Raw genomic sequence first — 27,679 nt, 5'->3', positions numbered from 1 at the left:
GTGGCCAGGGCCGCTCTGCCCGCACGCTGGCCTCTGCAGCGGTACCCTGAGGGGACTCCTTCCTTCTAGTTGCTGCCACAGGTCTGCTGTGGACCTTCCTCGCCCAGGGCAGCAGCCATGTGCCTTGCTGCGGTGGCAGAAACGCCCTCGGCGCCTGAACCAACAGGGTAACAGCATTAGGGTCCCAAAAAGACATGAACGAGGTGGTGAAGGAGCGAGCCCGGGCTGTGCGTGCCCCTGCTGTCACCATCCCAGAAGGGTACCAGCTGCCTGCCGTGGAAAAGTGCCACGACTTTGTGGGGTACCACACACAGCACCCAAAGCCGGGGTCCTCAGGGCAAGTGTGTATTGCAAAGAGGCATCTGCAAAAAGCCCTCCCGGCACGGAGCAGCTCGGCTGAGATGCTGAACCACACTTGGGAAGGTTCATCCTTGCTGGGAATGGATCTGGGGCAGAGAGCAGTTCCCCCAGGAGCTAAAGACCATCTCAGCCTCACCGTTTTCTCTCTTGGGTGCCCACTACGCATCTTCAACAGTCATCCTGTAATGCGGTTGTGGTGAAAACACAAAAACCAGCCAAAAATCGAACGCCATGGGGCACACACGGTCCTGCCTGCCACCCGTGAGGTTCAGATCAGAGTCCTGCTGGGGCCCCAACGCACGGACACAAGATTGCACGTTTCGCAGCCTTGATTTATTCTGCCTCCTCCAGCACTTGATGTAGTGGAGGAAATGTTCCATGTCTCAGCTGAAGGCAGCAGCAGAACGTCTTCCCTACTCAATAAAACTCCCAAATCAGGGTCCTTGGGGCATCCCGTTGTCCTCCAAGAAAAAGCGTGGGCTCGCGTTCCTTGTGGGGAAGTCTGCAGTGCAGAACCAGTACAGCCCAGCAGTGTGTGGGGCTCTGCACTGGTTGTCAGGGACTCTGGGGCAGAGACCCCTCTCAGGGGCGTCTGTGTGTGCGGCAGAGGAATTTGGGGCTTACGGGCCGTTCTCAGTAGGACAACTGGCAGGTAAGCCCAGCCTGGGAAGGGGAGGACAGTCTGTAGAGACCCACGGAGAGGGGACCGCTGTCACTCACACACAGGTTAAGGTGCTAAGCCCAGCTGGGACATCAGAGGTGCAGGGAAAAGTGGGGGGACCATCAACTGGGCAGATAAATTAATGACTGAAAAAAAAAAAAAAAAAAAAAAGAGGAAACTATTTAGCAAAGGGCATAGAAAATTTTATTGGGGACAGAGCTACTAAAGAACTCCATACATGACTTTGGGACAGGTTCTGCATGGACAAGGGGTAAGAAAACACACGAGCTCTGCTCAGGGGCTCCTCCTGGAGAGAAATCACCAATGCTTCCTGGGTGGAGGGGCCTTTGAAAACCCTGAGCCCGGCATTACTGCAGGGTGTACTTCTCTGGGATGATAGCAGACATGAGGGGAAACAACTAGAAGGACTTTAACCAGGATCCATCAGTGGTTGACAAGGGTTGGTCCCGCACCACCAGCGAGTAGCACAGCAGCAAGGGAAGCTGTGAGGAGTGTGACCACAGGCCAACCCTTCCTGCAAATTTAGACATAATGACTTCACCAGCTACGTGAGACTTCACTTTTGCTGATCAATGGCTCCCATAATTTGATGAAGAGACAAGGCTCCTCATTCTAGCTCTTTCAGGAGTCAAAGATCAGACAACAGAGAAGATGGTAGACAACCCTTTAGAGAAGCATGGCACATCAGTGATCGTATCTACGCTGCTTTGCCAGAATTTCCCAAGGACTGCTCGGCCTGGATGGTCCTGTCTCTGAGGCACACTTACCCCGCAAACCCTTCAGCAAAGGGAGGACTCCCCTGCTCCAGCTTCAGCTCTGCAAGGATCGCGCGTTTCCAGGAGCAGGTGCAGCATTTTGCCTTCTCCTTGAAGGCAACCACTGCTCTGCAACATCCGCTGCACCAGCACCACACAGCATGGTGTTGGCCAGGTGACACGCTAGGCTGCTTCCGAGGCATTCAGGGGTGCTGGCAGAGCGGGCAGAGGCTTTTGACATACAGTGGGCACCTTCCTGCCTCTGCTGATGTGAGCTCTCCAGAAGGAAATCTGGGCTAAAGCTCCAGGGGAAGTGGACTTTGTGTGCACCTCATAGAGATGGTGTAAGTACTGGGATGAATGGCAACATCCGGGCTGGGAAATGCGTACTTCAAAGCTGGAAGTCGAGCCTGCCTGTCCTGTGGTAGCTGTGCCCAAAGAGCATTTGTTCCCAGATATCCTGTCCTGCTCTGAACCGTTTCTGACGAATGCTCGCAGACTGAGCTAGGGAAGGGCAGGAACAGCTAAGCTCGACTCACATAGCACCCCACTTTGTCTTGTCCTTCCCTAATCTGCCCCCGCTGTGCTCTGGAGAAAGGGTTGTTTGTGGTTTCCATGCATCAAAACATTTGGTAGGGTGATAAAGACTTCCCAGGCTTCCTCTTCTCTGCTGGGGTACCTGTGTGTTCACACACACCGGCAGCGTGCACCGCCGGGGGCCTGTCCAGAAACGGTGCAGCCGGCCAAGCCAGCTGCTCAGGGCGCCAAGGCTGTGCAGGTGCCATGGCTGTCAAATGACAAATTGTGTCAGGGACACCCATGCCGGGTGCAAGACCCGTCGGGACACGTGCGTAGCTGCTATCTCGGGCACCAAGGTTCGCTGGCTGCTGGGCAGATCTGAGCTTGCTGGCAGCCCTGGCCTCAGCGCTCAGCCAGGAATTTGAAACGGGGCATGCTGCCTGGGGAAGCTGAGAGGGCAGGAAAAGCCGAGGCGCTGTAGCGTGGCAGCCCAGACAGCTCTCGCTTCTCAGGGTACCGTGACTCGAGGCACTGGCTACGTGCCCCAGTGTCTGCTGACAGATTTTTCTGAGCTACAGAGACTCCAAGCTTGGCTGTGGACTAATGTGGATCTGGCAGCCCAGGAATGGAAAGGTTTTGGGACCTGCTGTATCCCAGAGCTTCTGAGGAGAAAGCCGCACTGTGGGTGCTAGGGAGGCAGAGCAGGTCAAACTACGCTGCCTTGCTGAGCACCTGCTGGTGGTGGACTTGGCTTGGGGCGGTACAGGGACAGGGCAATCCTGAGGTTACTTCCTGACCACCTGCTGAAGCCCCTGCGCTCGATCCAGAGACCGACAGGGTGTAGGCAGATGGGAAATGTAGTTTTCAGGGTGCAGGGAACAGCAGAGATGTTCTTCTCCACACACTCTCCCAGAAAGTTACTGCAGTACTAGCGTGCGGAGGGCCACGAGGGGACAGCCCTTTCCTTTGGAAAGCGCTCGAGTTCTCTCTAGCAACATGCCTAGCTCAGGTTTACCACCTTATTGCCTCTTGCCCTTGGTCGAGTATGAGAAATGTCTCACTGCGGCCTGACGGCAAGCACACAGCGCAGGGACGAGTCCCTCAGCCCTCTACGGAGTACTAACGCTGCAGTCCTTAACCAGTGGCAGCCCTGGGCACATCCTTGCCAGGGGAGACCGTTCCCCCTTGGCAAGGAGAGTGGAACTGGGCTCGGGGGCGTTCCTGCCTTAGGGAGAGGCAGCAGCCAGAAAAAACGACGCACTGGGGTTTTTACTGCCTCTCAGCTGGTTCTGCTGGAAGATGGACAGCGTCAGGCAAAGGGACGCTGCTACCTCCAGGGAATAAGAGTCAAGAGTCACTGGAGTTAAGGTCTTTGAACAGCAACATACAAACAGAAAGAGAAGCTCTTGCCTTGTCCCCAAAGGCTATGGCTTTGGAAAGCTAGTCACTAGGCCGCTGTGGTGTTTGTCCTTATGTCCTTAAAGCATGGATCATGTCTGCCCACATGCTGGTGCGTTTTCTGTGGTGTGGCTCAGATGTGCTCTCACTTGGGCTGGGCCTAAGAGACATGAGGTTCTCCACTGCTCTTACTTACAAACACAGCAGGAGTCTTAGAAAAAAGTTCCAGGTCTTGTTCCAGGCGTCTGTCTTGCTGGCAGCTTTTCCTTTTTACCTTGTGCCCAGAATACAGATTCTTTTTCCTGTCACCTCTGGGATTGTCTGTGGACAAGGGATAGCGTTGAGAGTCGCTTGAGTTATTCTTGGGCGGCCTATGAAGGGCCGTGCTCCCAAGGCGAGTTTGAGCCACGGGAATCTCATCCATGGATTCGGCGGACTCTGAGTGATAGTCAGCTGGGGGTCCCGCTGCCTGGATGAGGCCGGTGCTGCTGGGGGGCACAGGAGCTCTCGGAGTAAAAGCTGGCACTAAGAGTTGATGTCTGTGGGAAGGTGAGGTGGCAGCAGCCGTGGCTGGGAACTCTACAGATGGAAAGAAAGGGAGAAGAAAGCTTAAGGAGAGAGAGAGAGAGATCCCTCAACCTCACAGAGACATAAACAAGCCCAGGAACTCTGATAGTGTTAAAGAAAATCATACATATATTTATGCAAAAATAGATATGAAAAGGTACAGAGTTCTACACTGAGCAGTGTACCCCAGTCTGATCATTTTAGAGTATCTCCAAGCACTCAGAAGCACTCATCTTCCCTTCTTAGGCAAGTTAACTTCCTGCCAGTGCTGGGGTTTCATGACACACTTCATTTCTGTGTGCCAGCAGCCAGAAATCCAGTCCAGAAGCCAAGAAGCTGACTGGTGCACTCTCACCTGCCTGAGGATCTGGGAAAGAGGGCCGAGGTGTAGCATGAGTTTTAGATCTGCTGTCCATTGCTGAGGAGGAAGCTTTATGTGTCATCTTTCTTCTTTTTTTCTGTCGCTGTGAAAGCAAGTGGCCCAAGAAAAGGGAAGTCACTTCATCAGCCCAAAGTAATGAGACAGTTTTTTTAAATGCTACCTCTTTTCAATTCTTCCTATTTTTAATAATGATCACTAGATATGACCAAAGACCCAGAATATTTTATAGTTTAAGACCGAGTTACTAAAAAGCAATGATAGAGAAAAGGTATTTAACGAAAACACACACATTATCTGCATGCAGCGATTCTCTGTGTGTAGGTACCTTTAAGCTGCTGTCTCATGCATCTGGAGGATGTATGACACCCCGGTGGACAAATGCATTTGAAACTAGAAGAGGGGCCCAAAAGTCGCATAGCACAGGACATCCCAAGGGAGAGAAAGCTCTTGTCCAAAATACAAATATAGTTGAAAAGGAATTTTTTTCTTATCATCTAAATGATAAGACTTTGATTAATAAGCCTGGAGGAAAGGGGGAGAGCACCACCACCTGCCATTTGAGCAAGTGGGGAGAGCATCTGGACGTACATCCATCGATATCAAGAGTGCAGAAAACTTGACTTTGGACAGCTGTTTCATACCCTCAAGCTTCATATCCACACACAGCATCTTTCCAGGGGCAGATGCTTTAACACCCATATTTGAACATATAAACTGTTAGATTTTGCTCTACTGAAATGTGCATCAACAAAGCAGTACAGACACAGTCATTGAACTGCACTCGAGCAGCAGAAATTGTATTACAGCTGTATTAGAGCTGAGCTGCGAGCTTATGAGGGAACTGCAGAATACATCTGATCCCACGTGCAAGCTGAGACAGGAGAGCATCACTTGGACGTAGTGACTCCAAGGCACAGCCATCCCTGCAGATACACGCCGAGGACAGGAAAAGCACGTGTATGAAGGAGGCAGTCACCGTCTGCACTAGAGCGAGACTGTGCCCATGCAACCTGGGGAATCGCCAGCTGCAGAGGTTATGGCACGTATCGAGTCCCCTGCTCACCTGAGAAGGGACCGCAAAGTGAAGAGATGGGAGGTCAGGGGAGGAGCTCTGCCCGGGGTCAGCTTCATCGCTGCCGATGTAGAGCTTTGAAAAGCTAAAACACACAGCAGATACACAAGTTGCTTCCCTTAGACATGACTTAACTCTGACGCCCACTTTGCTTGCACATACACGTCGGCCTGACCGAAGCATCCCCTGCCTTGTACAGCATTCCCAGCAAAACTACAGGGAAACTTTTCCTGCTCAACTGTGGAAAATACTAAGGGTTTCCTCTCCCTTCCCCAGGGACATGAGTTAATGTGCAAAGCTTAACTAAGAGACAAGAATGCTGTTTTCCCATGAGTGCTCGCCTGTGTTATAGACTTTGCTGTTGTGCTTCATCTCTCAACAACCTGAAATCATAGAACTATAACTAGCTCGATACAGGAATTACAGGACAAATCAGGCCGCTTTAAAGTAATTTTAATATAAACCAGCCTAAAGAGAGTGTTCTAGGAAAGATATTTCCCAAGGGAGGGGAGGCAAGTACTCCTGCAGGTATTTGCCCTCCTGAAATGCAAAGATTTCACCACACCTTGGTCAAAACATTGGTGCTCCCTATCCTCCTTGGTATTTCTTAGGGTCCATCAGTGACTTTGGTGACAATTTCCCATTCACCATAGATACTGCTGGGAAACGTCCTATCTACAACTTTACTCACCCTTTTCCTGAAGTTACTGTTGAGAATTCCTCTACTTGAATACCAGGGCCTGTATAGCCAGGACTACCTGAAAAAAATTCTGCTTCCTGGAAAAAAAAAAAAAAAATTAATATTTTGAGAACAATATGGACACAGAGTGGAGAAGAGGGATTTTCACTACAGAGATCTCTTCTTCCTCCTTCCTGAGCAACACACCAGACATTTTCTGTCCTTACAGCTAACAGAGCTGAAACTCAGGAGGAGTATGCTGCTTAAGATGGAAAAAGCACGACTGAGACCATTAGAAGACCCTCATTCATTCATTTAGTCCAGCCAGTATTTCATATGATTCAAAATCAAATCAGAGCACACTTATGGAGACCAGCTTAATCATCTCTTGGGACCACATTCAAAATATCACTTAAAGCCTCCATTAGTTATACAGTTCAATCATGGGAGTTGAGCAGTGAATGCAAAAACCTTCCTTTAAATTCAAAATGGAGGTGATGAAAATGGAAGCGTGCAATATACAGGAAAAACATATTTTCTGTTTCTTGTGTGAATCCTGTATGGCCAATAACAGTGCTGGTTTTTAAAAAAGAATGGGATATATGGCTCATTTGCCTCAGGTACAGATGAATTCAAAGTAATTCCATCCTGAACTTTAAAATTACAAACTTTCATAAATATGTAAGATTATTCAAGGAATAACCCTCCTAAATCCAAGTGTCTGCATTACAGAAAAGGGCTCCCAGTTCTCCCTCAAAAGGACACAGCTGAGATGGTCAGAGTACCAAGCGATGCAAGGTATGAAGCCTGAAGTCAAAAAAGGATAAACCCTGCTCAGGAGAACCTTGACTGCTCTTAAATTTGAATAATTAGAAAGACAACTTCCTCTTAAACATTTTAGTGTGCACACACACATTTTAAGGCAACTTTTAGGTGGTAAAGCCAGAGGGATTTTAAATGTGATAGGCATTAGCTTCCCAAAAAAAAGCTTAAACAAGCTCATGAAGACCTATTTGTCTGAACAGCAAACTTGAGAAAATGAAGTCAAAGTTGGACGTCTCACAAATGGGTTCCTGAGAGACCCAGGGCCTCTGCACCTCAACAAATTCATAAACAATCCACAAAAGAGCAGAACAGTGAGATGAAGGCTGGTGATGATACTCCCTTATGTAAGGCAATAAAAATGAAAGCCAACCGCAAAGAGTTGCGTATGATTCTTCCAATACTGAATTATGGGGTGATAAAATGGCACACGAAAATCAGTATCTCTAGATGTAAAGATGTAAGGCGATGCATGTAGGAAAAGTAGTGTAAACTTTACATACGAAGCAATGGTCTCTGAACTAGAAAAGAACTAATAGAGCTGCACATTCAGTGGCAGCCAAGAAACAATTTCAGCTGATAGGAATGAAAAGAAAAGGCATAAAAAAAGAAAACAGAAAACATTTCATATTACTGAAGAAATTCATTGGCAGCCCACACACTGGATTCTCTATAGCGTTCCAGCATCTTTCCCCGCAGAAGACCTGGAAAAAGGCAGAGAGAAGAGTGACAGGACCCATGACTCTTTCTCAGCATCCACAACTGGCCAGTGTCAGATCAATTTCGGCCAGCCTTCTTTATACGCCAGAAGAGATACTTCCAAAATTGCTAGTTGCTTTTGAACATCTTGGCATCAACGTCTGGACTCTTGGTAATTGTAATTGTTAGATAAGAGAGCTGCCAAACTGGAAAGACCTCAGGCTTGTTGCATTTTGTAACATGCTCTGAGTTTAATTGGTCTTGTAAAGAAAAAACAAAAGAGGTGGAAAGGAATATGGAGCTGGTTTATCAGTGGTACCATAAAATTTGAAGGGAATTGGTTTAGCAATCCCAAATGTTAGAACTTTCTGATTTGACAATTATGCTGTTTGGGGCCATTATATGCAGGGTTTATCCACGTGCAGGATTAATAATCTGCAAACACTGACCACATGTATTTCAGACAGAACTTGTAACTCAAGTCAGACCATCGACTGAACACAAAGTGTACCTAAATGTTTCCTCCAAGCTCCTTGGGGACCTTTACGTTTCCATTCAACATTTACATCATTAACATTTACACTCAAGCCTCGTGCACCTGAGCTACAAATGAAGGAGACAGGCACAAGCTCGTGTCACCGTAAGCGTGTGGGGGGGGAGATGCGGGTCTTTTCAGAGGAAAGCACGCCATGGCTGAAATGAGCTGCAGCAGAGACGTCCTCGTTAGACTGCATGGAGTAACTGAAAACGATTGGGACACATACAAACAGGACTGCAGGACTGGCATTTTAAAGGAGATTAATAAATGATACAGCTTGAGAATAACATGAACAACTTCTTCCCAAGCAAGGAATGAAAGAGCTTTTTAAAATCCGTTCTGTTCACTTCAGCCTTCTATAAATTATGTATAACTAAAGCAGCCTCATAAAAGAAAGTAAACCATTAGAGCTGACGGGCAGAAACAAATGGAAGAAGACTCAATCAGTAAAAAATATAATGTTCTCTCCATGTGACAAAACCTACAACCACAGCATGGAGTCCCAGCCTCCCTCTGCTTCCCCAGTCATTAGCAGGACAGCCAGCATCCTTCAACTGTGACGGCAAGACAAAGCCACCCTCTGCAATTGGGTTGTTAGGATTCAGCTCTTACTCTTGCTGAAAACAGAGTGCTCAGTCTACAGACTGTCCAAGTTCGTTACCGCCTTGCAAAACCTGGTCGTGCTCAGACCTCCTCTAGAGTTGGAATACCACCCCAAGATTCATGGTTACAACTCGAGGATGAATTCAGCTCCCTTGCCTGCTGCAGCCGATCTTATCTTCCACTTCAGTGGCAGCTAGTGCCCTGAAACATTGTCTGGCTGAAGGGGAGGCAGAATTGAACAGGAAAAAATGGTTCTTGTCCTAGGGAAAGTGGGTCTGTTGCAAGTGTTGAGGCTGAGAGTGAAGACCTGGTTCATCTTAACCAGACATTGGAAGAGAAAAGCAATATTGAAAATATGAGGGATGCTGAGTAAAATCCTTGTTTATTATTTAAAATTCAAACCTCACCAACCTGAATCAGTGTCCAAAGCAAGTTCAAAGCTTTAGGAATGTGAAAAAAAAATCACATGCCAGCTGGCCTCCCTATGAAAGCCAGCTCCCTGGTATGAATGCAATTATGCATTAAAGCATCGGTTGTGGTTTAGTTCATATTTATTTGGACTGCTATGCAACTGCCTACAGCTAAATGAACATGCTGCTTTGGGTATAGTAACAGAGGCAAAATGTCCAATTGTTTTGCATTTTTTGAGACATCTGAACCACTCAAGTGTGCAAAATTAGTGCTTTTGACTTTGTGCATGTTCTGACAAGGATTCTACAAGCACATAAGAATCCTGAACATGAATGCTTAACCTGAACATAGCCAAAGACTTTATCACAGACAAATACGGAAAACCGAAGCCAAACCCAACACCCAAGCTTGAATGAGGCTCAAAACCAAGGATTAAAAGGGAAATACATGTTTCTTCTTACCCCCTAAAATGAATGAGCAGTTAAGACAAAAGTGGGAAGAAGGCGATCTCCACTTTATGCTTGCAACATCTTGGATCAATTACAAAGGATTTCTGTGTTCAAGCTAAAGAAGGCTGCAGTCAATACAGCTTACAAAAGACAAGTCACTTGGTGTCCTCCTACTGCAATCTATTTGTTTGTGTTTATCTCTGGTTGCTATGTATGAAACAAGGAAAATCTGGTGGGTTAACATTTTTCTTAAAAACGTTACTGGGCATCATCCAGTCTTTCTTGTTCCCCAAGGTACTAACTGAAGTTCTGAAATACAGTGCTCCTTTTCACCCTGCTTCTTCCAGGCTTCAAATTAACCATATTCACACATATCTAGACAAGCACCAGCACAGAGAAGAGAACATCATTGAATGTCTACATTCCAAATGTGCACACACACAGAGTCCACCCCTGTTCAAATGTATTTTCAGTATCAATCAAAATTCAGTAACTAGGAAATGATTAGAGCTAATGCTTTATTACTGTTTTAATTTTCATGGTAAGCAAAGCTCTACAAGACAAAATGCCAAATATTTTTGTTGTTATGGAAACCTCTGTTTAAAGTGAAACTTCAATTTTTCCGAGACGGTAAAAAAATATATATGAAAAACCGGGGTCTCCGTATTGTACGAAAGGGAATTAACTCATTTACCCCTTTGCTTTGATAGAGAAAAACTATGAGTCCAGAGATCCCAGTATCTCTACACAGAATACTTGGATAAAGCTTTGATTTAATTAATTTCTTATGAAATATAAAACTGGTTGTATAGTAGGTAACTTACTTGCATAAAGCTAGATAGAGTTACAGGGGCTCACAGAATCACAGAATAATTTAGAATTTCTGGAAGTTTCTAGTCCAACCCCCTGTCAAAGCCAGTACAAAATTTGTCCAGTCAAATTTTGAGTAAGTCCAGGGACAGAGCTGTCTTGCGGCAAAATAAATTACACTGAACCTCTCAATTCGTAGCAGAATATGTATACCACTGCAGAGCATAATAGCATTAAAGTGCTTGTAGAAGTCTTTCTGCAGAGACACAGATCAACCTCACGGTAATCACAAGGACCCTTACTACTACGTAGGCTCAATTAAAGGAAAAGCAGATATCCGGGTCATTTCTGAACACTATTGGTGTCCTTTTCCTTTTCAAGATGGTTAAACTATTTGGTAATATTAGCTGACTCTTCAGTCATCCTCATTTATGCTGACACAGGCATTTATGTGACTGCTTGGTGAACCAAATGGGAGGGAGTTGGGACAGCTAAACACGAGCTCAACTGTTTTTTTTAAATAAAGTTAATTCTTACCCAGATGAGTTCCCCCACCCTGTTCACCGCATGACTGTAATGAACAGCTGCGCTGGCAGAAGAGAATAGATAGTGCAAGCCCAAAACAAGTGGTGGAGAAGAAAGTGGGTGGGATTGATTCCTTTGAAAGCGGTACTTGCTTATGCCTAAAGTGTTCATCAAATTACAGGCCTTACACTCTCTCACATCCTACTCAACTCCACCAAAGTACCTCTAAAGTCTTATCTTTAGCAACTGCCTCTAAAATTCAGAGGTCGCAAAAGTGAAGCAAACTTTACATTGCGGATAAGTGAGTCTGTTTTTGAGAAGTGGACTGAAAGTATGAGTACCTGACTGGGTCTCGCTTGGGAGGGACAAGGCTCCAGTTGCTTGTCCACCTCTTTCGCCTCTTGCTGGGGACGCTGCTGCAGGATGTACTCGTACGTAGTCAGTTTGTTCCACACTGGGAGGAAAGAAAGAGAGCTGTCAGTGCAGGAAAGGCCACTCCCTGATTACACTTACACAAACAGTTTGAATAACTATACAATCAAATAGTAACTATAAACACGAACAGACTGATACTCTAAGCCAGAAGTACCTTTGCACTGTACATCTTACTATATCCTTTATTGTCATAGAAGGGTTTGGGTTGGAAGGGACCTTAAAGACCAGCTAGGGACAGAAAGCTCAGGCAGAAGGTATGCGGTGCTAAATGGAGAAAAGAAATTCAGCAGGTTAGCGTGTCACGTAGGGGAGGCTGCGACAATGTCCAGAACAGTGAGCATCAAATGCCCAACTTGTCTGGTGCCAAATAGATGTGTCCAGAGTTTCCATGTACCCGAGTTTATGTGCTCTTAAGGTCCCCCACACAAACATATCTGCTTCCAGGAGTGACCAAAAGCATGTGACATTTCTGAGCAGCTTGGTTCCTTCAGGAAACCCAAAATATTACGAGGATCCAAAACTCAGACACTCCTCCCACAATGACCCTGCCTGGGTATTTTTAGAGCACAAAACCCAGAAATGGATGCTGAAGGTTTGTAGCACACGGCCTGGTAGTCATTCTTCCTTTTTACAGTAGCATAGTACTTAAAGTGGATACCCAGGAAATGGGACATCCAGACCAAAATCATTCCTCTGCCTGAAAACATTTGTATCAGTAACACCTCACCTCTGAAAACCATGCCCTAAACACAGGAGTACTTCACAGGGAAGAGAGGGAGAGCAGAGGAGAAGGTGCCCCTCCTGTTAAAGAAGTAATCTCATGAATAAAAAAAAAAAATTCAAGATCCATTTGGCCAGGAAGACAGAGCATAAAAATGAACATGAGTCTGCAGTCAAGTGATTACTGAATGCATTTAAAGGGGACGGTGCAGGGTGCTGGCAACCATTCCTAGAATGGTACCGTATGCTTTGTTTGAGAAACAGAATATTGCTTCATAAGCAAAGAGCTATAAACCATTTTTAATTTAGAGTTTGTTGGTTTCTGAACACTTAAAATATTTTAAAAGTTGCACTGTTAATAGACCTATTTAGTTAAAAAACCCTGCATTTGTCTGGCCAGATAACACTGCAGCACATACTGTGCAATATATACCCATAGCCTGTGAAGAGCACCATATCCTTCCCTATATTCCTTTCCTATATTCCCTACTATTTTTTCCTTTTTATTCTGTTTACTAGTAGCCTCTCAGTATTGAAGAAAAAAAAATATATCCTTCCTCCAAACTTTTGCAGTGCCATGCTTCACTGAATGCCTCTAGAACTGAGTCTCAGTCAAGACTGGTAATTTTTAATACGTGAACCTACTATTTTGAGAATAACCTACCTCCTTCCCTTTGAGTGATTAAAGCGAGTAATTAAAATCAGGGCAGTAATTCTGAAAATTTCACTGTGCTTATAACAAAGCTATATTCTAAAATTTTATAGTCATATTTGACTTAAGATGGTTTTTTAAATGTGAAACTTATAGACAACACCACTCACAGGGGTGCTATTCTCTTTCTGCAATTTAATTATGGGAAAACAAAAAAAAGGTTCATGAAGAAAAACTTATTGTCCTGGTTTTGGCTGGGATAAAGTCAATTTTCTTTCTACTAGCCAGTATAGTGCTGTGATTTGGATTTAGTATGAGAATAATGTTGATAACACACTGATGTTTTCAGTCGTTGCTGGGTAGTTGTAGTGTCTACACTAAAAGTCAAGGACTTTTCAGCTTCCCACATCCTGCCAGGTGCACAAGAAGCTGGAGCGCACAGCCAGGACAGCTGACCCGGACTGGCCAGAGGGATATTCCCTACCATATAGCGTCATGCTCTGTATAGAACTGGGGAAGCTGGCCAGGAGGTGGGATCGCTGCTTGGAAACAGACTGGGCATCAAGGGTTTTTTTCCCCACAGATGGTGAGCAATTGCATTTGTGCATCACTTGTTTTATATATTATCATTATTATTCTCTTCCTTTGTTATCCTATTAAACTGTCTTTATCTCAACCCACGAGTTGGTTTTTTCCATTCTCCTCCTCATCCCAGTGGGGGGGACAGGCAAGCAAGCGGCTGCGTAGTGTTCAGTTACCGGCTGGGGTTAAACCACCACACTCAGGAACAGTAATTATGTTTTAATTGGTAAATTGTATTTCTAGTCCCAAAAGGAGTTAGACAGTTCAGTCCAACACTGTCTACCTTAAAGCATTCAGTTGAGACTACTGACATTTACAGGTGTGAAATAAAAGGAATTTAAACCAGACATACTTTATCTCCCTGAATCCCAGTTGTAAATGTAATGCATACTCATATGTAACACACAATATATGCTTCGATGTGGTAACATCGCTCCTTTTAAGCAAGGACGTAACACACCACACTTCTGTACAGCTGGAACCAGTTTCAATAGGGTAGCGGATTTTAATGTAATAAAATGCTAACAAAAATTAACAATAATTAAATTCTGCTTCCATGTAAGTCATAAAGATTTAAAATTGGGACAGAAATAAAAGTTAATTTGGTTCAAAATTTGTTCTGAAGGAGGAAAAAAAAAAAAAAAATCACAAGACGAGCAACAAAAAATCCCCCAAACCCAGAGTAGAACTAGGGTAACACATGCACGTTTGTGTCTGGCAAGAGAAAGCATGTCTTTATCCCAGGGAAGGAGCACCCTCTTGTGGAAATTGTACACAAAGACAAGATAAATACCACTCCGTACTAAACCAAATAATCCTTTCTTTTTCATCCAAAAGAAATCTTCCTGGAGCAGCCCCAGCCTTGTTATGCTTTTAGTCTTTCTACAGCACTAGATGCACCTTTGAAATCTCCAGGCATCGCCATTAACACAGCAAAGTCAACTTTCAATTCCACCAAGAAAGCCAAATCGCAGCATGAGCAAATTTAAGTTAAGCCCAAAGAGGCTGCAAAAGGAAAACGACAGTCAATGACCTCACTGACTGTAATGCTAACACCAGCAGAGCAACATTCACCCCTCAAATGCTACGCTTCAGCCATGTAACTGTTTTCCTTCTGGAGCTGCGCTGGTTTGCACTGACCTAGTTTGTGCTGGCATCTGCATCGCTGTTAAGTGACAATCTAAAAATCCACCCAAGGATCCTCTGTAACCGCCATCCTCATTTCTCCTCCACCACATCCCTTCTTCCCTAGGTTTGGCACCACCGACTACTGCAAGTGTAAGACCTTTTCTCGTCATCACTTACGTCAGGCAGCCAAACAGCATTGGCTTCATTTTAGACAATGGCTGAAAAAAAGTTGTTGATGCCCATCTGTACATAAACAAACATAAATATCCCTCCTTGACAGAGCAACAAATAGGAGATCTAATGATGAGCCTTTCTAAAAAACTCTTCCCCTGAATTCCACGAGTTTTATTGCGTCGATAAAGGGACCTTAACATGGATGTCAGGCCTCCTATGAGAATTATAGATCAATACCATCCACATTTCTCTGGGGTAACAGAGAAACAGGCTTCTTTCATAAGGAAGAGCGAAGAGACTCCCCAAAGCCCATACACGGAGCCGAACTGAACCCGCCACTGCTGGCACTGAGCTGGAATGAACCAGTTCATCCTACCTGGCCTCTCTACTGCTCTCCCACTTGCTCTCAGTTCCAGGAAAACATAGCTTAGACCCATAAATGCACAGGCCCAACGCAAACCCCATATTGCACGTGCACTGATAAGCCTGCCTGGTGCTGCGGGAAAACCAAATGTTTAATGTTAAACCCAAATTTTCTACCTTTTCAATGGCAGTCTTGCACAATGTGTGTATATTTGCGACACGGGTGAACACGCAGTGAATGCAGAATGAGTAGAAGAAGCTAAGAGAACATGAAACAGGGATGTAGATGACAGGAACACAATACCTACTGAGATAGATGTGAAAGGTCAAGAGGTGGCCTAGCAGGATCACGGTCATTAGGCTCAGAAGAATAAAAATCCCAGCCGTGACCAAAATAGCAGAAGCCTGAGTCTCAACAGGAGCTGCAGGGAGAAACACAAACCAGCGGTCCGTGTGGTTCTTTAGAGCTGTTAAAAAAAAAAAAAAAAAGAATTGGAGGTAAGTAGACTGTCCAGGTATCAAATATCTCTTAACTAAATGTTACAGCTGGAAATATTGTTAACTCAAAAGTAGCTGCACTGAAGGCCTAAGAAATCTTGTGTCTGCAAGGCCTTTAGGAAGAGCAGTCAGCTCAGTAAGGAAAGACATTCTGTCCAGCTGGGCAGAGATACTCTTGCAGAAATATAAAATTGAAGGAGTAAGGAATGGAGTTCCTCCTCAGGGGGAGAGCCCACAGAATCCAACCCCACATCGAGATACGCTGGTTGATTCACAGGATGCTCAACTGAAGCACTGCTAGTACCATCAAAGTGCCGGTCGGAGCGAAGCATCACGGGATCAACGAAGAACTCCACAAAGACGTAGCAAGCGACGAGCAGCAGAAGCCCAAGGCCCAGAATGGCAGACAGCACGCTATTCAAAAAGAGCCTGCCAAGAAGGTGAGACGTCTGAGTGGCTTCAATAACATCACACATACCATTCAAAATCCCAGCCTCTAGTAAAGATGGAGATACAGACAGCTATCTCAAATTACTGTGATGCTTTCCTACACTTACGACGGATACTGGATAACAGTCTTATTTCCGATTTGTTACCCCGAGGGACTGAACTGTGACCCTTTACAGTAACCGTGGTTATAAAACAGTCACGTGTATCTAGGACACACAAAAAGCTTCCTGCACAAAATCTGAAAGCAGTGTAACGTGGCAGCCAGTGGTAACAGCTCTCTGCTTTCCACGTGGTTTTAGTGCAGGAAAGTAAACTGAGAAGCAATAATCAGCGATAGCCTCCTTACTCTTTATCTCAAACCCGGCACAGATTAGAGGTGCCTATATGCTGCTGCAACTCCTGCCAACTGGCAAGTCTCGTAGGGAAAGCAATCTGGATGCAGGTTGTTTCAGAGATGGGGACAGCACAATCACGGTGCTATTCCCACTCCAGCTCTCAGAAGCATTAAGGACACCCAATTAACATCCCATAAGCTTTTCTTAATACCAAATAATAAGATTATGATGTTCTCTGTTTTCACTCATAGATGTTCAGCTACAAAATTCTAAGTGTAGGAGTTTTATCCCCGGTTATTTGAATGTCATAATCACGCTTGCATTTTCCATCTAGTTTTCTCACGACTGATTTTATTCAGCTGGGGTCTGAAAGAAAAGCGGTTCTGTGTGGCTGAGTACAGACTGGACTGAGATGCAGGAGAGTCTCGGGAAGAGAAGGGGTTCTTACCAGTAATTCCTCTCTCCTACACAGTTGTTGAGCCATTTGCAGTGGTGATCAAAGCCACACACACATTTGTTGCAAGTTCCACAGTGCTTTGACTTGGCACTCCTGCCAAAGAAAGGGTGGCGTTAGCGTGGCAGCACCGTGCCTTTCCAGTTACTTTCCTGGTAACAGTGAGTAAACCTTCTACGTCAGGAATACTTCGATACCCAAACATACAGGCGCACAAGTTACAAGCTGTTAGGTCAAACACCAACATCCAGGTAACACGGAACGGTACAGTCCTCTCCACACAACTTGTGAGCGATGAAATAAAACACAGAACCACGAGCACACGTGACAGCAGGATGTCAAGCCCTGCCACAGGATGAAGTTTAACTCATGCTGTAGAGCTTCAGGGGCTCAATTTCCATCTCATAGTCTAGCATTAAAGACTAATGGTGAAGTGTAATGGTGAAGAAGACAGAGTAGTAGAAGGAAAAGAGAAGATACTTACACATCTACATCACAGACATGGCAATGATGGTTTTCAATGACATGTGCATGTTGATTACGATTGAAGGTGGCCAGAGGCCCTAGATAGTTTTTTTCTCGCACATTTGCATCCGCAGGATCAATGGAGACTGCAGTAAGATGAACAACTAAATGGTAGATAAAACACACTCCTGGACACTGAAGTACACAGTTAAGGATTGTATGAGGGATTTAATGCATATACTTTTTTTCTTAATAGACAAAGCCCACACAGATGAGAAATATATGGCTTAGAATTAGAAATCACTATATAACTGATTGCAGCACACTAGTCTGAGCTTTATCAACGGAGACATTTGTGTTGTAATAAAAACCCTCTGGAAAAAGATAACTGCATCCACAGGAACAACCCTCCTTATTATGTACTACTCTGCCTCACAGAAATGTCCTTCCTAGCACAGGAGTTTTTAAAAGTTACCTTCACTTACCAGAATAACACCCCACATGCAGATTGTTGACACAGGTCCGCGTTTCTTAGTCCATATAGACTCCTTGGAAAGGAACAGTCAGTTAAGGCTGTGCACACGCCCCTTCACAAGACCAAACTTCCAAGAAAGAAGAAAAAAAATCACATCAAGGAACTAGTACTGATCACCTTGCTTTCCTTTTCCCCACTCAGAATCCCAAGGAAGAGGATCACCCCTTTAAACTAGGATCCCACATAATTTACAGTCAGTATCCAGGATTTGTCATTGTTTCTTGAAATGTTACCCGCTTGGGTTCTTACTTCTAAACGCCAGAGCAACTCAGAGCAAGTACACAGTAGCAGTACCTTTGATCAGACACCTGAAGTAACTGCCAATATTTTGAAAGAATATGCAAATATTTAAGAATACACAAATACAAAGCAGCAACCCTGCATGCCTCGAGTGCCACTGTGCTCGAGAGTTTGCTTCGCAATATACTGCGACTAAATGAGCATGTGTGCAAAAATTAACCTCCCGGTTCGTTTGTTATACACCCAGACGTGCACATCATTGATTGTACTAAGGCCTATGGAAAATTGAGCAGTGTAGTAAGGAAGAAAAGGAGGTCTTTGGGAGGTCTAGCTGACTGGAGGTCTAGCTGACTGGTGTAGCGCAATGGGAAGAGATTTGCCTTTGACACAAAAGAGACATTTTTGCTTTATTAACTGATAGTAAAACTTTAGGATACAATCTGTTGAATTAGAATGACTTTAGATTGAGTTATGAAGATATTTGGTAGACAAATTCACGAGGTTTGAACAGTCATAATACCAAGGATTTGTGTAAGATAAGTAGAGGCAAGACCACTGTGAGCTAATTTTATTAATGCCTAAATCACACAGGTGTAACTAAAACAATGAGAAGCAAAAGCATCCCAAACATATTAAAGGCTCCATGGACATAAATAATTTATACACCTGATTTATGTAAGTGCATATCCCATCTCTTCAGAACTTTTCCCAAGACTCACTCTATAATACTTCTTGGTTATCTGGTTCTGCTAAGAAAGCGCAAAGTGGCACTGAGCCACTCAATTTTTTTTTTTCCCACCAGGAAGATATTACAGGAGAGATGACAAAAACAAACACTCACAAATTATACACCCTCACCAGCTAAACTACTAAATTCAAATCTCAGGATACCCTCTTCCAGTCTGCAACGCCCCAGACGATCTAGTCCACCAGAAGCCAGGCTCTGGCCACGAGGAAGTTCCTTCCCCGGGTGCAGGTGACAAGACAAGGTGGCGCTGGGAGCATCGGGATCACACACCCCATCTCCAGTCCCTCTCCTTCCCAGCTGCAGGAGCAGCAAGCACGCACAGCTCTAGGGAGGTGGAAAACACATCAGGCCGGGCTGAGTTAGGCTTTGCTGGGCAGCATGCAAGACAAGATGCCTTCACAGTGTAAGCACCTCATGTTCTGATACTGCCCACCTTTAGAGGGCAATCACACGTGTATTAAACTGCTGCTCAAGACCGTCCCACGACAAATCCCTCCTCTGAGGTTCACAGATTTTCTACAGAGGACAGGGAAGGGCCTGGGAGAAGATCCAACCACCAGCTATCGCAAGCAACCACACCATATAATCATAAGCATATAAAGCTGACTTTCAAGACTCATTTGGTCAGCACAGGGAAGTTTGGCTGCCCATCACAGCAAGGATGTTTCAGGAGGGGTTTTTTAGCATGACTTCCCTCAAACCCTGCAGCAGACTTGTAGAGGAATAATATAAAGCAAAGGAGACACACAGGCAGAAGTAGACAGCAAAAGAGTCTTGGAGGCAGAGATAGTAACCTTAACAGAGAGTGATAAAGGAGACAAGCAGAACGTTAGTGGCCTACCTAAAATGGAAGGGCAGAGAGGATCTCAAAATAACTGTTTTTTACAGGCAGGAGAAGATCAAGACTCTGGCTATAGTTCAGAAAAAGATTCTGGCTCAGCTGCTCTCCTTTGCTTTCTATGCTACCTAACAACTGTTTTTTAAAAAACCCCACGAATAGTTTATTACAGTCCATGTTCTCCTCTTGACCAAAGGATACGATATAGCCAGCAGGCAGCCAGTGGCGGGGCAGGAGAGGAACCAGGATTCCAAAGCCAACCAGTGCAAAGAAGAGGTACAGCAACCAGGCAATAATCTGGAAAAGGTGCAGAGGCCAGCTCCAGCCATTCCTTCGAGCGCGTTGGACCTGCACCTCAGGAACAGCTTCGCCCAAATTCTCTGGAGCTGTCTTATTAGGAGGTTTATTGCAGATATTCATCTACAGAAATCAAAAATGGAAAACAAAAAATATGCGATACGAAAATATCGTGACTGAGCCTCGGACCTGGAGATATGCTCCAAGGTGGACAGAAAGTTGGAGGGACTAAAATGATGACACATCTGAGGAGAGACTTCTCTCTGCACAGGGGATTTGTGATCGATAGTAACAAAAGGGAAAAAACAATTACACACTCTAAAAGCAAGTGCTGATGTCTGCGCGAAACAACAATACCCCAAACTTTCAGCTAAGGGAAACTTGCAGATTTTGCCAGTCTTTGAATGGTTCTAGACCTAAATTGAGTAAAAAAAGAGCAAGGAGGCTATTTTGGTGGCAGTCCAGAGATAGAGTATGACATGCTGTTGTCTGGGGACGTGTTCGTGTCAGAATGCTGTTATGGATGATGGCAGAACAAATGCTTTCACCTGGCTCATGTTTTCCTTCCAGCTAGGGCAGAGAAGCGTAGTGAGGGCGGGTGGCCCCACTGGAGCGCGTGGTCTGGAACTGCAGTTTAGCGCTACACAGCATCCAAGAAAACAGAGACTCCTTTGTCAGCAACAAAGGAAGTGGAAAGACTAGGAGCTGAAAAAGTGAGCGGATAATTTAATGACAAAAAGGGGAAAAGAAGCAGGAGTTACTCCACAACACGAGTATAAAGGAGACCGTTGCTAGAAGAACAGAACAGAAAGTTACGTATGCAGGACATCCACGCAGGAAGCAGCTTGATTATTCAGCTGTCCTACAATGTCTGGACTCCTGGCAGGAGAAAGCAAGATTGAAGTGCAAAGATGAGTTACGAACCATAACCTGGAAAGTTCCTGATGCTTATGATTCCTGTTTGCACAACAGCTATGAGCTCAGAAGCGATTTTTCCCTTTTTCAATTTGTGTTGGATTATTTTGTTGTTGCTTTTCTTTTACCAGGATGAGCTTTTAACAACAGAGAGTTGGGCTGCTCCACTTCACGGAAAACTCAGGTGCAACAGATACTACGGAGTACAAAATAGGGTAGCATTGCAAAACCGAGAAGCTCTGCTGGACCGTGCTCACTGTTCCCGAGTAACTAAAGAGGATGCTAAATTAACATCTAGCAGGGATAAGCAACTTCAATTAGTCTGATTAACTTGCACATGAGCATGCTGAAAGAAAAGAAGGAGGTCTCTAGCTCACCTGCGGTATTTTTGATAACGGTTCCAGTACCAGAAAAATGCCGAAGGGCCAGAAGACAGCAAGCATGCCAATGTGCTGAAAGAACGAGCAGAACGATTCAGATCTTGGTACACCAACAGTGCTGCATCAGTCCCAGGCAAAGGGCTGGGAATGTCTTTTGAGGTCAACTGGTAGAGAAGTAGTGGGTGAGAACATCAAAGAATGTAATTTATGCTCATCAGCATAGTTTTACCAACAATCGGGCTGGGAAAAAAAATAAATCCTAACTTCAGTCTTTGATGAAATCAGCAGTATCTGCCTGCACTCACAGTTCAAATTGCTACATGGCAACTGGGTCATCAATGACGAGAAACAGTTACTATTCATGTGATATTTTTCTCATCAGGTTGTTGAAAACTTGCTTGTGCTTCACTTTGAGCTACCTGTTTACAAAAACCCGCTCAGATTATTTGAAGAAACCCCCAAGTTTCTCCTTTCTCCTAATAAAAGCCTGGCCGGAGAGCCAGGCCCACCCAGAAGGCGGCAGAAAGCCACGTGCAATGCTTCGTCTGTCCGGTTTCAGAAGCAAAGTTCCTCCTGCCTTTCCCTTACAACTCCACGGCTTCTCTGGGAGCTGATGTGCTGATTATCCACCAATACTGATGAAAAACAAAGCTGTATGTGAAGAGTCTCGAGGATACAGCCTCTTCCCTTCCCAGTGGGGTGCCCTACACTCTGGATATGCCCAGTGCTCCTTTCTACTCAGCTACAGAAACCACTCAATATAAAAAAGCAGAGTATGAAGTCACCATCAGGGCTTACTCCATCACCGGAGACTGAGGAGCGGTAACTGAGTTGACGCTGATTAGCCATACTAGCTAACGGTAATTCAGCTGGGAGTTATCAGGTTCACCCCTTCGGATGTTCAGTCACCCGACACCAAGCGCTGGGGCACCGGCACCTCCCGGGGACGTGCGGGCAGACACCGGGCTGAGCGAGTGGGTTTCCCGGGCAGCCTCTCTGGGAAGGGCCGGGTAAACACACACACACACACACACACACACACACACACACTCTTTCCCCCTCCCTGCTGTTCCACCACCGCCTTTTCCTCACCTTCTCCCCGCAGAGGCGGTTGACAGCGGCCCCGTACCCGCCTCATACCCAGGCGGGTAGCGGGGCCCCCGGCTGAGGCCTACACGGCAGCTCCCGGCTTCTCCTCGGACACAGGCCGCTGGGCCTGTCGCCATGGTAACAGCCAGGGCTACGGCGGGGCGTAGGGGACAAAAAACCTCCGAGCGCGATTGTTCTATAGGAACCCGGGTTCTATACGGGTTGTTCTATACGGACCCGGGTGTGGGGTCCTCGCTGAGCCCGCAGGCCCCGGGTATGGGGTCCTCGCTGGGCCCGCAGGCCCCGGTAACCGGGGCCTGCGGGCCCAGCGAGGACCCCACACCCGGGTGTTGAATACTCAGCGAAGGCTTCGTGCCCAAAAGGGAAAGGAATTTTTGCAAAAGTTTTACTACAATTAGGAACCGGTGGTGTGGGTGTAGTCCGGTTGTGTTGTACCCAGAGCTTTGAAGGGTGTAAGAACCCTGTGCAAAACCACGTTTGGGGTGCCTGGTTTGGCTGGAACACCTCATGCACAGGAATAAATATTTACCCTCGTAATACTTTGCATCCCAGCCTCTCTCCTCGGTCGGCATGGACCAGCTGCGGATTTTCGTGACGCGGCAAGGCCGGCCCAAACCCCGCTGCACCCGGGGGGGGAAGGCTTTTCCACCCCGGCTTCCAGCAAAGCGGCCGTGCCGAGCCCCGGGAGCTGGCGAGCAGAGCCGGCGGCGGGCGCATAAGGAGGTCTTTATGTGCCGCCCGCGCTCTGCGCACAGCGCCTGCTTTGTGCGAGGGGCTCTGGCACGAGCCGGCTGGGCACTCACCTAAGAAGGCTTCTGTCTGTGAAAGGAAGGGCGTCCCGGGGGCGGCGTGTCCTTTGCTAGCTGTCCCCGAAGGCCCTCGTCACCTTTTCAACCTGCAGCCCCCAAGGCGGCTCTCCCTGCGCGGGGCTGGTGGAGTGTGCCCACGGAGCGTGGGGGGGTTGCACCTCTTCACCCTCCTCGAGCGCAGAGCAGGGAAACAGCTCGAGCGCTCGGCGAGTTGCGGAGCTGCAGCTTTGTCCACCCATGCTGCTGGCTCCTGCCAGAGCTGTTGCAAAAGGGAAGTCTCCCGGCCGTGAGGAAGCATGGCCGCCAGTCGCCATGCCCTGCTCACCTGGTGCCAGGGAGCCCCGCCGCCCTTTCCTGGCACCCGCTGGAGGGGCTGGGGACAAGCCTTGGCCGGGCAGGACAGCGTGTTCAGCCCCATCTCCCAGTCCTGCACTGGGGGGCTTTTCAGCGTGCCCCCTGGGAAGAGTGGTGCTGGGAGGGACACGGACGCTGCGTGATCGTGGGTTGGCTTGACGGCTCTACCGGCACCCCGAGCTCTGCAAGGGGACCCTGCCATGACCACAGCCCCCAGCTCTCCCAGGAGCCTTGCCCCAGGAGCACGGGGCTGCTCCCATGCAGAAGGCATAGAGCAAGGAGGACGCCCTTCCTACAGCCGCATTTCTTTTATTGGAGGTTACAAGATACGAGGAGCAGGACCGGCACGCCACGTGCCGTCGGCTTGCTCTGCCGTGCCCCTCCATGTGCTGTGCGGGCAGAGAGGAGGGGGGCTGGCAGAGGGACCTCCCGGCTGGTCCCTCCGTTGCCCGCAGGGTTTTCCTTGCAGCCTTTGCAACGGGCACCGTCTTTGCTGTGGTGGCTTTGCCCTTCCAGCCATGAGCAAGCGTTATGGGAGAGGGACGTCTCCAATGGGACAAGAACCAGGACCACTGAGCTGAACCCACTCCGTCGCTCTCCCAGGGGACCCTGGCTTGGCCCCACACCCACCTCCAAAGGGGATCAAAACTCATATGGGGACACAAAGGCCGTCACCTTGAAGATGTGCTTGCCCAGGAGGATCTTGCGGGAGAACTCGCTCATCTCCAGCTCCACCTCCAGCGTGGCTGGCCCTGCCACGGGGCTGGTGAGCACCAGCTCTCCCGTCTGCCGGTCAGAGCGCCGCACAGCAAAGACGCCCTGGCCCCGGCCGCCCGTGATGGCGAAGCGCAGGCTGTCGCCCACGAAGCGGGTGGTGGACATCTTGAAGAGGACGCGGGGCACGGTGCCGTTGGCCTGGAGCGGCAGGTAGTGGAAGGAGATGGAGGTGGCAGCCAGGCGGCAGGCTCGGCTCTCCATGGGGCAGGGGTTCCTCTCGCACTGGCTGCCAGGAGAGAAGGGGTACCACCGCTCAGTGCCGTGCCTTGGCGCTCAGGGAGCTGCCCGCATCCTTGCAAACAAGCCAAGCCCATGCTGTGGGCAGCATCTCCAGCCCCACCGCCGGTCCTGTGGCAGAGCAACCCGAGAGAGCCACATCCGAGCGTGCCCCAGCATCGAATCTCTGTCCCGTCCCTGCCTCTGCCAGGCAAATGTCGTGCCTCGCAGGGACGCAGCTCCGGGTCACGCTCCGAGGCTGGGACCCGGGTCCCACAGTCCCGGCTGGAGGCCAGGGATGGAGCCAGGCTCAGATGTGCCTCCCGCAGAGGAAAATCCCTTCTCCAGAGCAGGGGTGTTCCTCCATTTGAGTCGCTTGTGCTCAGCCACAAAGCAGTCCAGTCTCACAGGCAGGACCAGGGGGCTTTGCCTGCTGGATGGCAGCTGACGGCACCACGTGGACATGCAACGGAGGGGAAACGGCGGTGTTCCCCCCTCCAGGCTGGGGCTCTGGGGGGCCAGGGTCCTTGATAAAGCCATCATGTATTGGGGTGCTCCCACCCGCACCCCCAGCCACTTGCATCCCAAGACCTTTGGCAAGGGGCACTGGGGACCGTGCCAGGCACACCCCACGTGGGGGTGGCACTTTCCCTCCTGCCCCTGGGTGACACAAGAGGGTCCCTGGGGCGTATGGAGAATCCATCGCCTGGGGAGTGGGCACAGCGCAGCCCAAGCCACGTGCGGTACTCACAAGGCGGAGGTCTTGACGTAGCTGGTGTTGTGGCGCGGCGGGGGGCACTTGGGGCGCACACAGTGGTAGCCCCCGAAGGTGTTGATGCAGAGGTCACCCTGGGTGCAGTTGTGCTGCTTCCCAGCGCACTCGTTCACGTCTGCGACGGTGGCACGGTTTGAGCAGCTCACCCCTCGCTACTCCCCACCGCGCCCCTGGTCCCGTGGAATGCTCCCTGCCCTGCGCCCGCCGCTCTTACCCTCGCAGGCGTTGCGGTCGGCGTGGAGCAGGTAGCCGGGGGGGCAGAGGCAGCGGTAGGAGCCGGGGAGGTTGAGGCAGTCGTGGAGGCAAAGCCGGGTCTGGGGGCTGGACTGGAAGAGCTGGCACTCGTCCACGTCTGGGGGGACAGAGTGGGGCATGGCCGGGGGTCCCGTCACCACCGAGCCTCAGTTTCCCCCCCCCCCCCATCTTCACCCCCCCTTTTACCGTGGCACACGCCGCTGGCTCGCATCTGGAACCCGGCGTCGCAGCTGCAGCGCTGGGAGCCTGGGTGGCCCTCGGCACAGCGGGGCTGGCGGCTGAAGGAGGCGTTGTTCAGCGTCACCCAGTCTGGCGGGGGGGCGGGGGGGAATGGGTGTCACTGCCGGGGTGGGGGACACGGGGAGAGGTGGGGGGCTGAGGTTCAGGGGGAGCACAGGGAGATGGGCGCAGCATGGCTGGGCGCTGTCCCTGTGAGCATCCCTGTGGTCCGCAGCCCCGGGGGCACCCGCAGCCCAAACGCAAGCCCCCGCGGAGCCGGTGCCTGGCACCTACAGGCATAGACGGGGCTCTGGCAGCTGGGGCCGGACCAGCCCTGGGCGCAGAGGCACGTGTAGCTCTGGTTGCCGTCCACGCAGGTCCCGCCATTGGCACATGGGTTGCTGGAGCAGTCATCAATACCTGCGGAGAAGGAGCTTATGAACCACCAGCTGGAGACACCCATGCTCGCCCCGTCCTCCTACCCAGCCTCAGCGCCCGTTGCTGTGGCCTCTGGGCTGCTCTCCTTGTGGCCAGGGGAGCAGAGCGATGGGACCCTGCATCTCGGGGTGACGGAGGAGCCCCCGGGCAGGTCCAAGCCCCGCAGCACCCTGACCCCACTCCACTTCACTTCTGCAGAAGGGCTGGGTGCCGCTCCACGTGCGGTTGTGGCGGCAGGCGCGCGTCTCCGAGCCCACCAGCTGGAACCCGGCATCGCAGACAAAGTGAACGTCGTGGCCCACCCGCACGCTCCAGCCCAGCATCCGCCCGTTCAGGGGCACCGCCGGCTGCGGACAGGTCTCTGCGGACAGACGGACACGGGTGAGGACGGACATCGCCAGGCTGGAGCCCACCCCAGCCCCAGCGAGGAGCTGGGGGGTCCCTCGCCCAGGCTGCTTGCCGGGGGGTCCGGGGGTCGGAGCCGGCCCTGTTCGGGTGTCACCCCCGTGGCGGTGACCCGGCCGGGGTTACCATTGCGTTTGGTGGTCTGTCTCTGGAGGCAGCTTTGGAGGACGGAGAGCTGCTGCCGGAGACCGCGTGTGCCCCGCAGGTGGGCAGCCTCCTGCGCCACCAGCAGCTTCTGCATCTGCCGCACGGCGCTGAGCGCCTGCTGCTGGCTCAGGCACTCCTGGGGGGACGCAAGGACATCCCCATCACCCTCCGAGCTCCCCTGCCGCCCTGCTGCAGCCCAGGGGGACCCTCCCAAGCAGGCAGCGTCTTCGAGGTTGGTTTGGATGTCCTGGGCAGAGCCCCTTCCGCCCCATCCCAGTGCGGGGTCTGCCCCTGCCTCCGTATCTGCTCCAGGCTCAGCTCCTCCGCCCGGTCCTGCCCCGGCACTTGGATGCTGAGGAGCAGCCCGGGTGCCCTGGGTGAGTTTAGCGTCATCTCGCTGCTGCAGGGGAAAAGCCACACGACTGCCCCCCCCTCCCCAACCCCGGGCAGCCCTGCGGGTGCCGTGGCTCTGCTGTACCCCCCACCCCGGGGTGGTGACAGGGTGCTGGGGTGTGAGAGCTGGGTGCTGAGGGGTCTGTGAGGGGGGAGCACGAGGGTCCTTACCTTCGCGCTGCCAAGGGGCAGCTGCAGGATGCCCAGGGCCAGCCAGGCTGGCAGCGGGACGAGGAGCATCGCGCCGGGGCTGGCTCCGGCCGCGCAGGCTGCAGGGATGAGATGCCGGTGCTCCGGTTCT

The 27,679-nt window shown here is 49.2% G+C and overlaps 2 protein-coding genes across 5 annotated transcripts; both read right to left on the bottom strand.

Moving 5' to 3' along the window:
- Nucleotides 1-1,202: 1,202 nt before the first annotated feature.
- ZDHHC1 (zDHHC palmitoyltransferase 1) lies at nucleotides 1,203-22,720 on the bottom strand. Of its 4 annotated transcripts, none has more exons than XM_075765328.1 (12): nucleotides 22,573-22,720; nucleotides 21,478-21,644; nucleotides 20,090-20,308; nucleotides 17,547-17,722; nucleotides 17,057-17,158; nucleotides 16,128-16,252; nucleotides 15,634-15,792; nucleotides 11,613-11,725; nucleotides 6,427-6,512; nucleotides 5,727-5,820; nucleotides 4,637-4,745; nucleotides 1,203-4,293 (listed from the first exon to the last, which is right to left on the bottom strand). In XM_075765328.1, the coding sequence occupies exons 2-12, from the start codon at nucleotides 21,541-21,543 to the stop codon at nucleotides 3,875-3,877; spliced, it is 1,668 nt and encodes a 555-aa protein (XP_075621443.1). In that variant the 5' UTR covers nucleotides 21,544-21,644; nucleotides 22,573-22,720; the 3' UTR covers nucleotides 1,203-3,874. The 4 variants fall into 4 exon arrangements, with proteins under 4 accessions (XP_075621443.1, XP_075621445.1, XP_075621444.1 ...); XM_075765330.1 differs by having other exon boundaries at nucleotides 21,478-21,552; nucleotides 22,573-22,719; XM_075765329.1 differs by having other exon boundaries at nucleotides 21,478-21,720; nucleotides 22,573-22,718.
- A 1,326-nt stretch (nucleotides 22,721-24,046) lies between these two features.
- On the bottom strand, nucleotides 24,047-27,618 carry LOC142603765 (fibulin-7-like). Its single transcript, XM_075765988.1, has 8 exons — nucleotides 27,550-27,618; nucleotides 26,965-27,232; nucleotides 26,624-26,794; nucleotides 26,290-26,415; nucleotides 25,963-26,085; nucleotides 25,736-25,873; nucleotides 25,498-25,636; nucleotides 24,047-24,756 (listed from the first exon to the last, which is right to left on the bottom strand). Exons 1-8 carry the CDS (start codon nucleotides 27,616-27,618, stop codon nucleotides 24,396-24,398), a joined length of 1,395 nt encoding a protein of 464 aa, XP_075622103.1. The 3' UTR covers nucleotides 24,047-24,395.
- Between the last annotated feature and the right edge of the window lie 61 nt (nucleotides 27,619-27,679).

Source organism: Balearica regulorum, chromosome 13 (genome assembly GCF_011004875.1).
Source record: "Balearica regulorum gibbericeps isolate bBalReg1 chromosome 13, bBalReg1.pri, whole genome shotgun sequence".
Classification (NCBI taxonomy): Eukaryota; Metazoa; Chordata; class Aves; order Gruiformes; family Gruidae; genus Balearica; species Balearica regulorum.
Note: the sequence above shows the minus strand (reverse complement) of the source record. Positions and strands in the feature narration are given on the sequence as shown.

Excerpts from the sequence above, each read along its gene's own strand:
- ZDHHC1 (XM_075765328.1), bottom strand. The coding sequence starts at position 21,543 with ATGCTTGCTGTCTTCTGGCCCTTCGGCATTTTTCTGGTACTGGAACCG. Across the intron at positions 16,253-17,056 it reads GTAGGAGAGAGGAATTACTG|GCTCTTTTTGAATAGCGTGC; the intron begins GTAAGAACCCCT and ends CCTTCTTGGCAG. Across the intron at positions 4,294-4,636 it reads TTTCCCAGATCCTCAGGCAG|AGTTCCCAGCCACGGCTGCT; the intron begins GTGAGAGTGCAC and ends TTCCATCTGTAG.
- LOC142603765 (XM_075765988.1), bottom strand. The coding sequence starts at position 27,618 with ATGCTCCTCGTCCCGCTGCCAGCCTGGCTGGCCCTGGGCATCCTGCAG. Across the intron at positions 27,233-27,549 it reads TGCCCCTTGGCAGCGCGAAG|GACATCCAAACCAACCTCGA; the intron begins GTAAGGACCCTC and ends GGCTCTGCCCAG. Across the intron at positions 26,086-26,289 it reads CCAGAGCCCCGTCTATGCCT|ACTGGGTGACGCTGAACAAC; the intron begins GTAGGTGCCAGG and ends CCCCCCCGCCAG.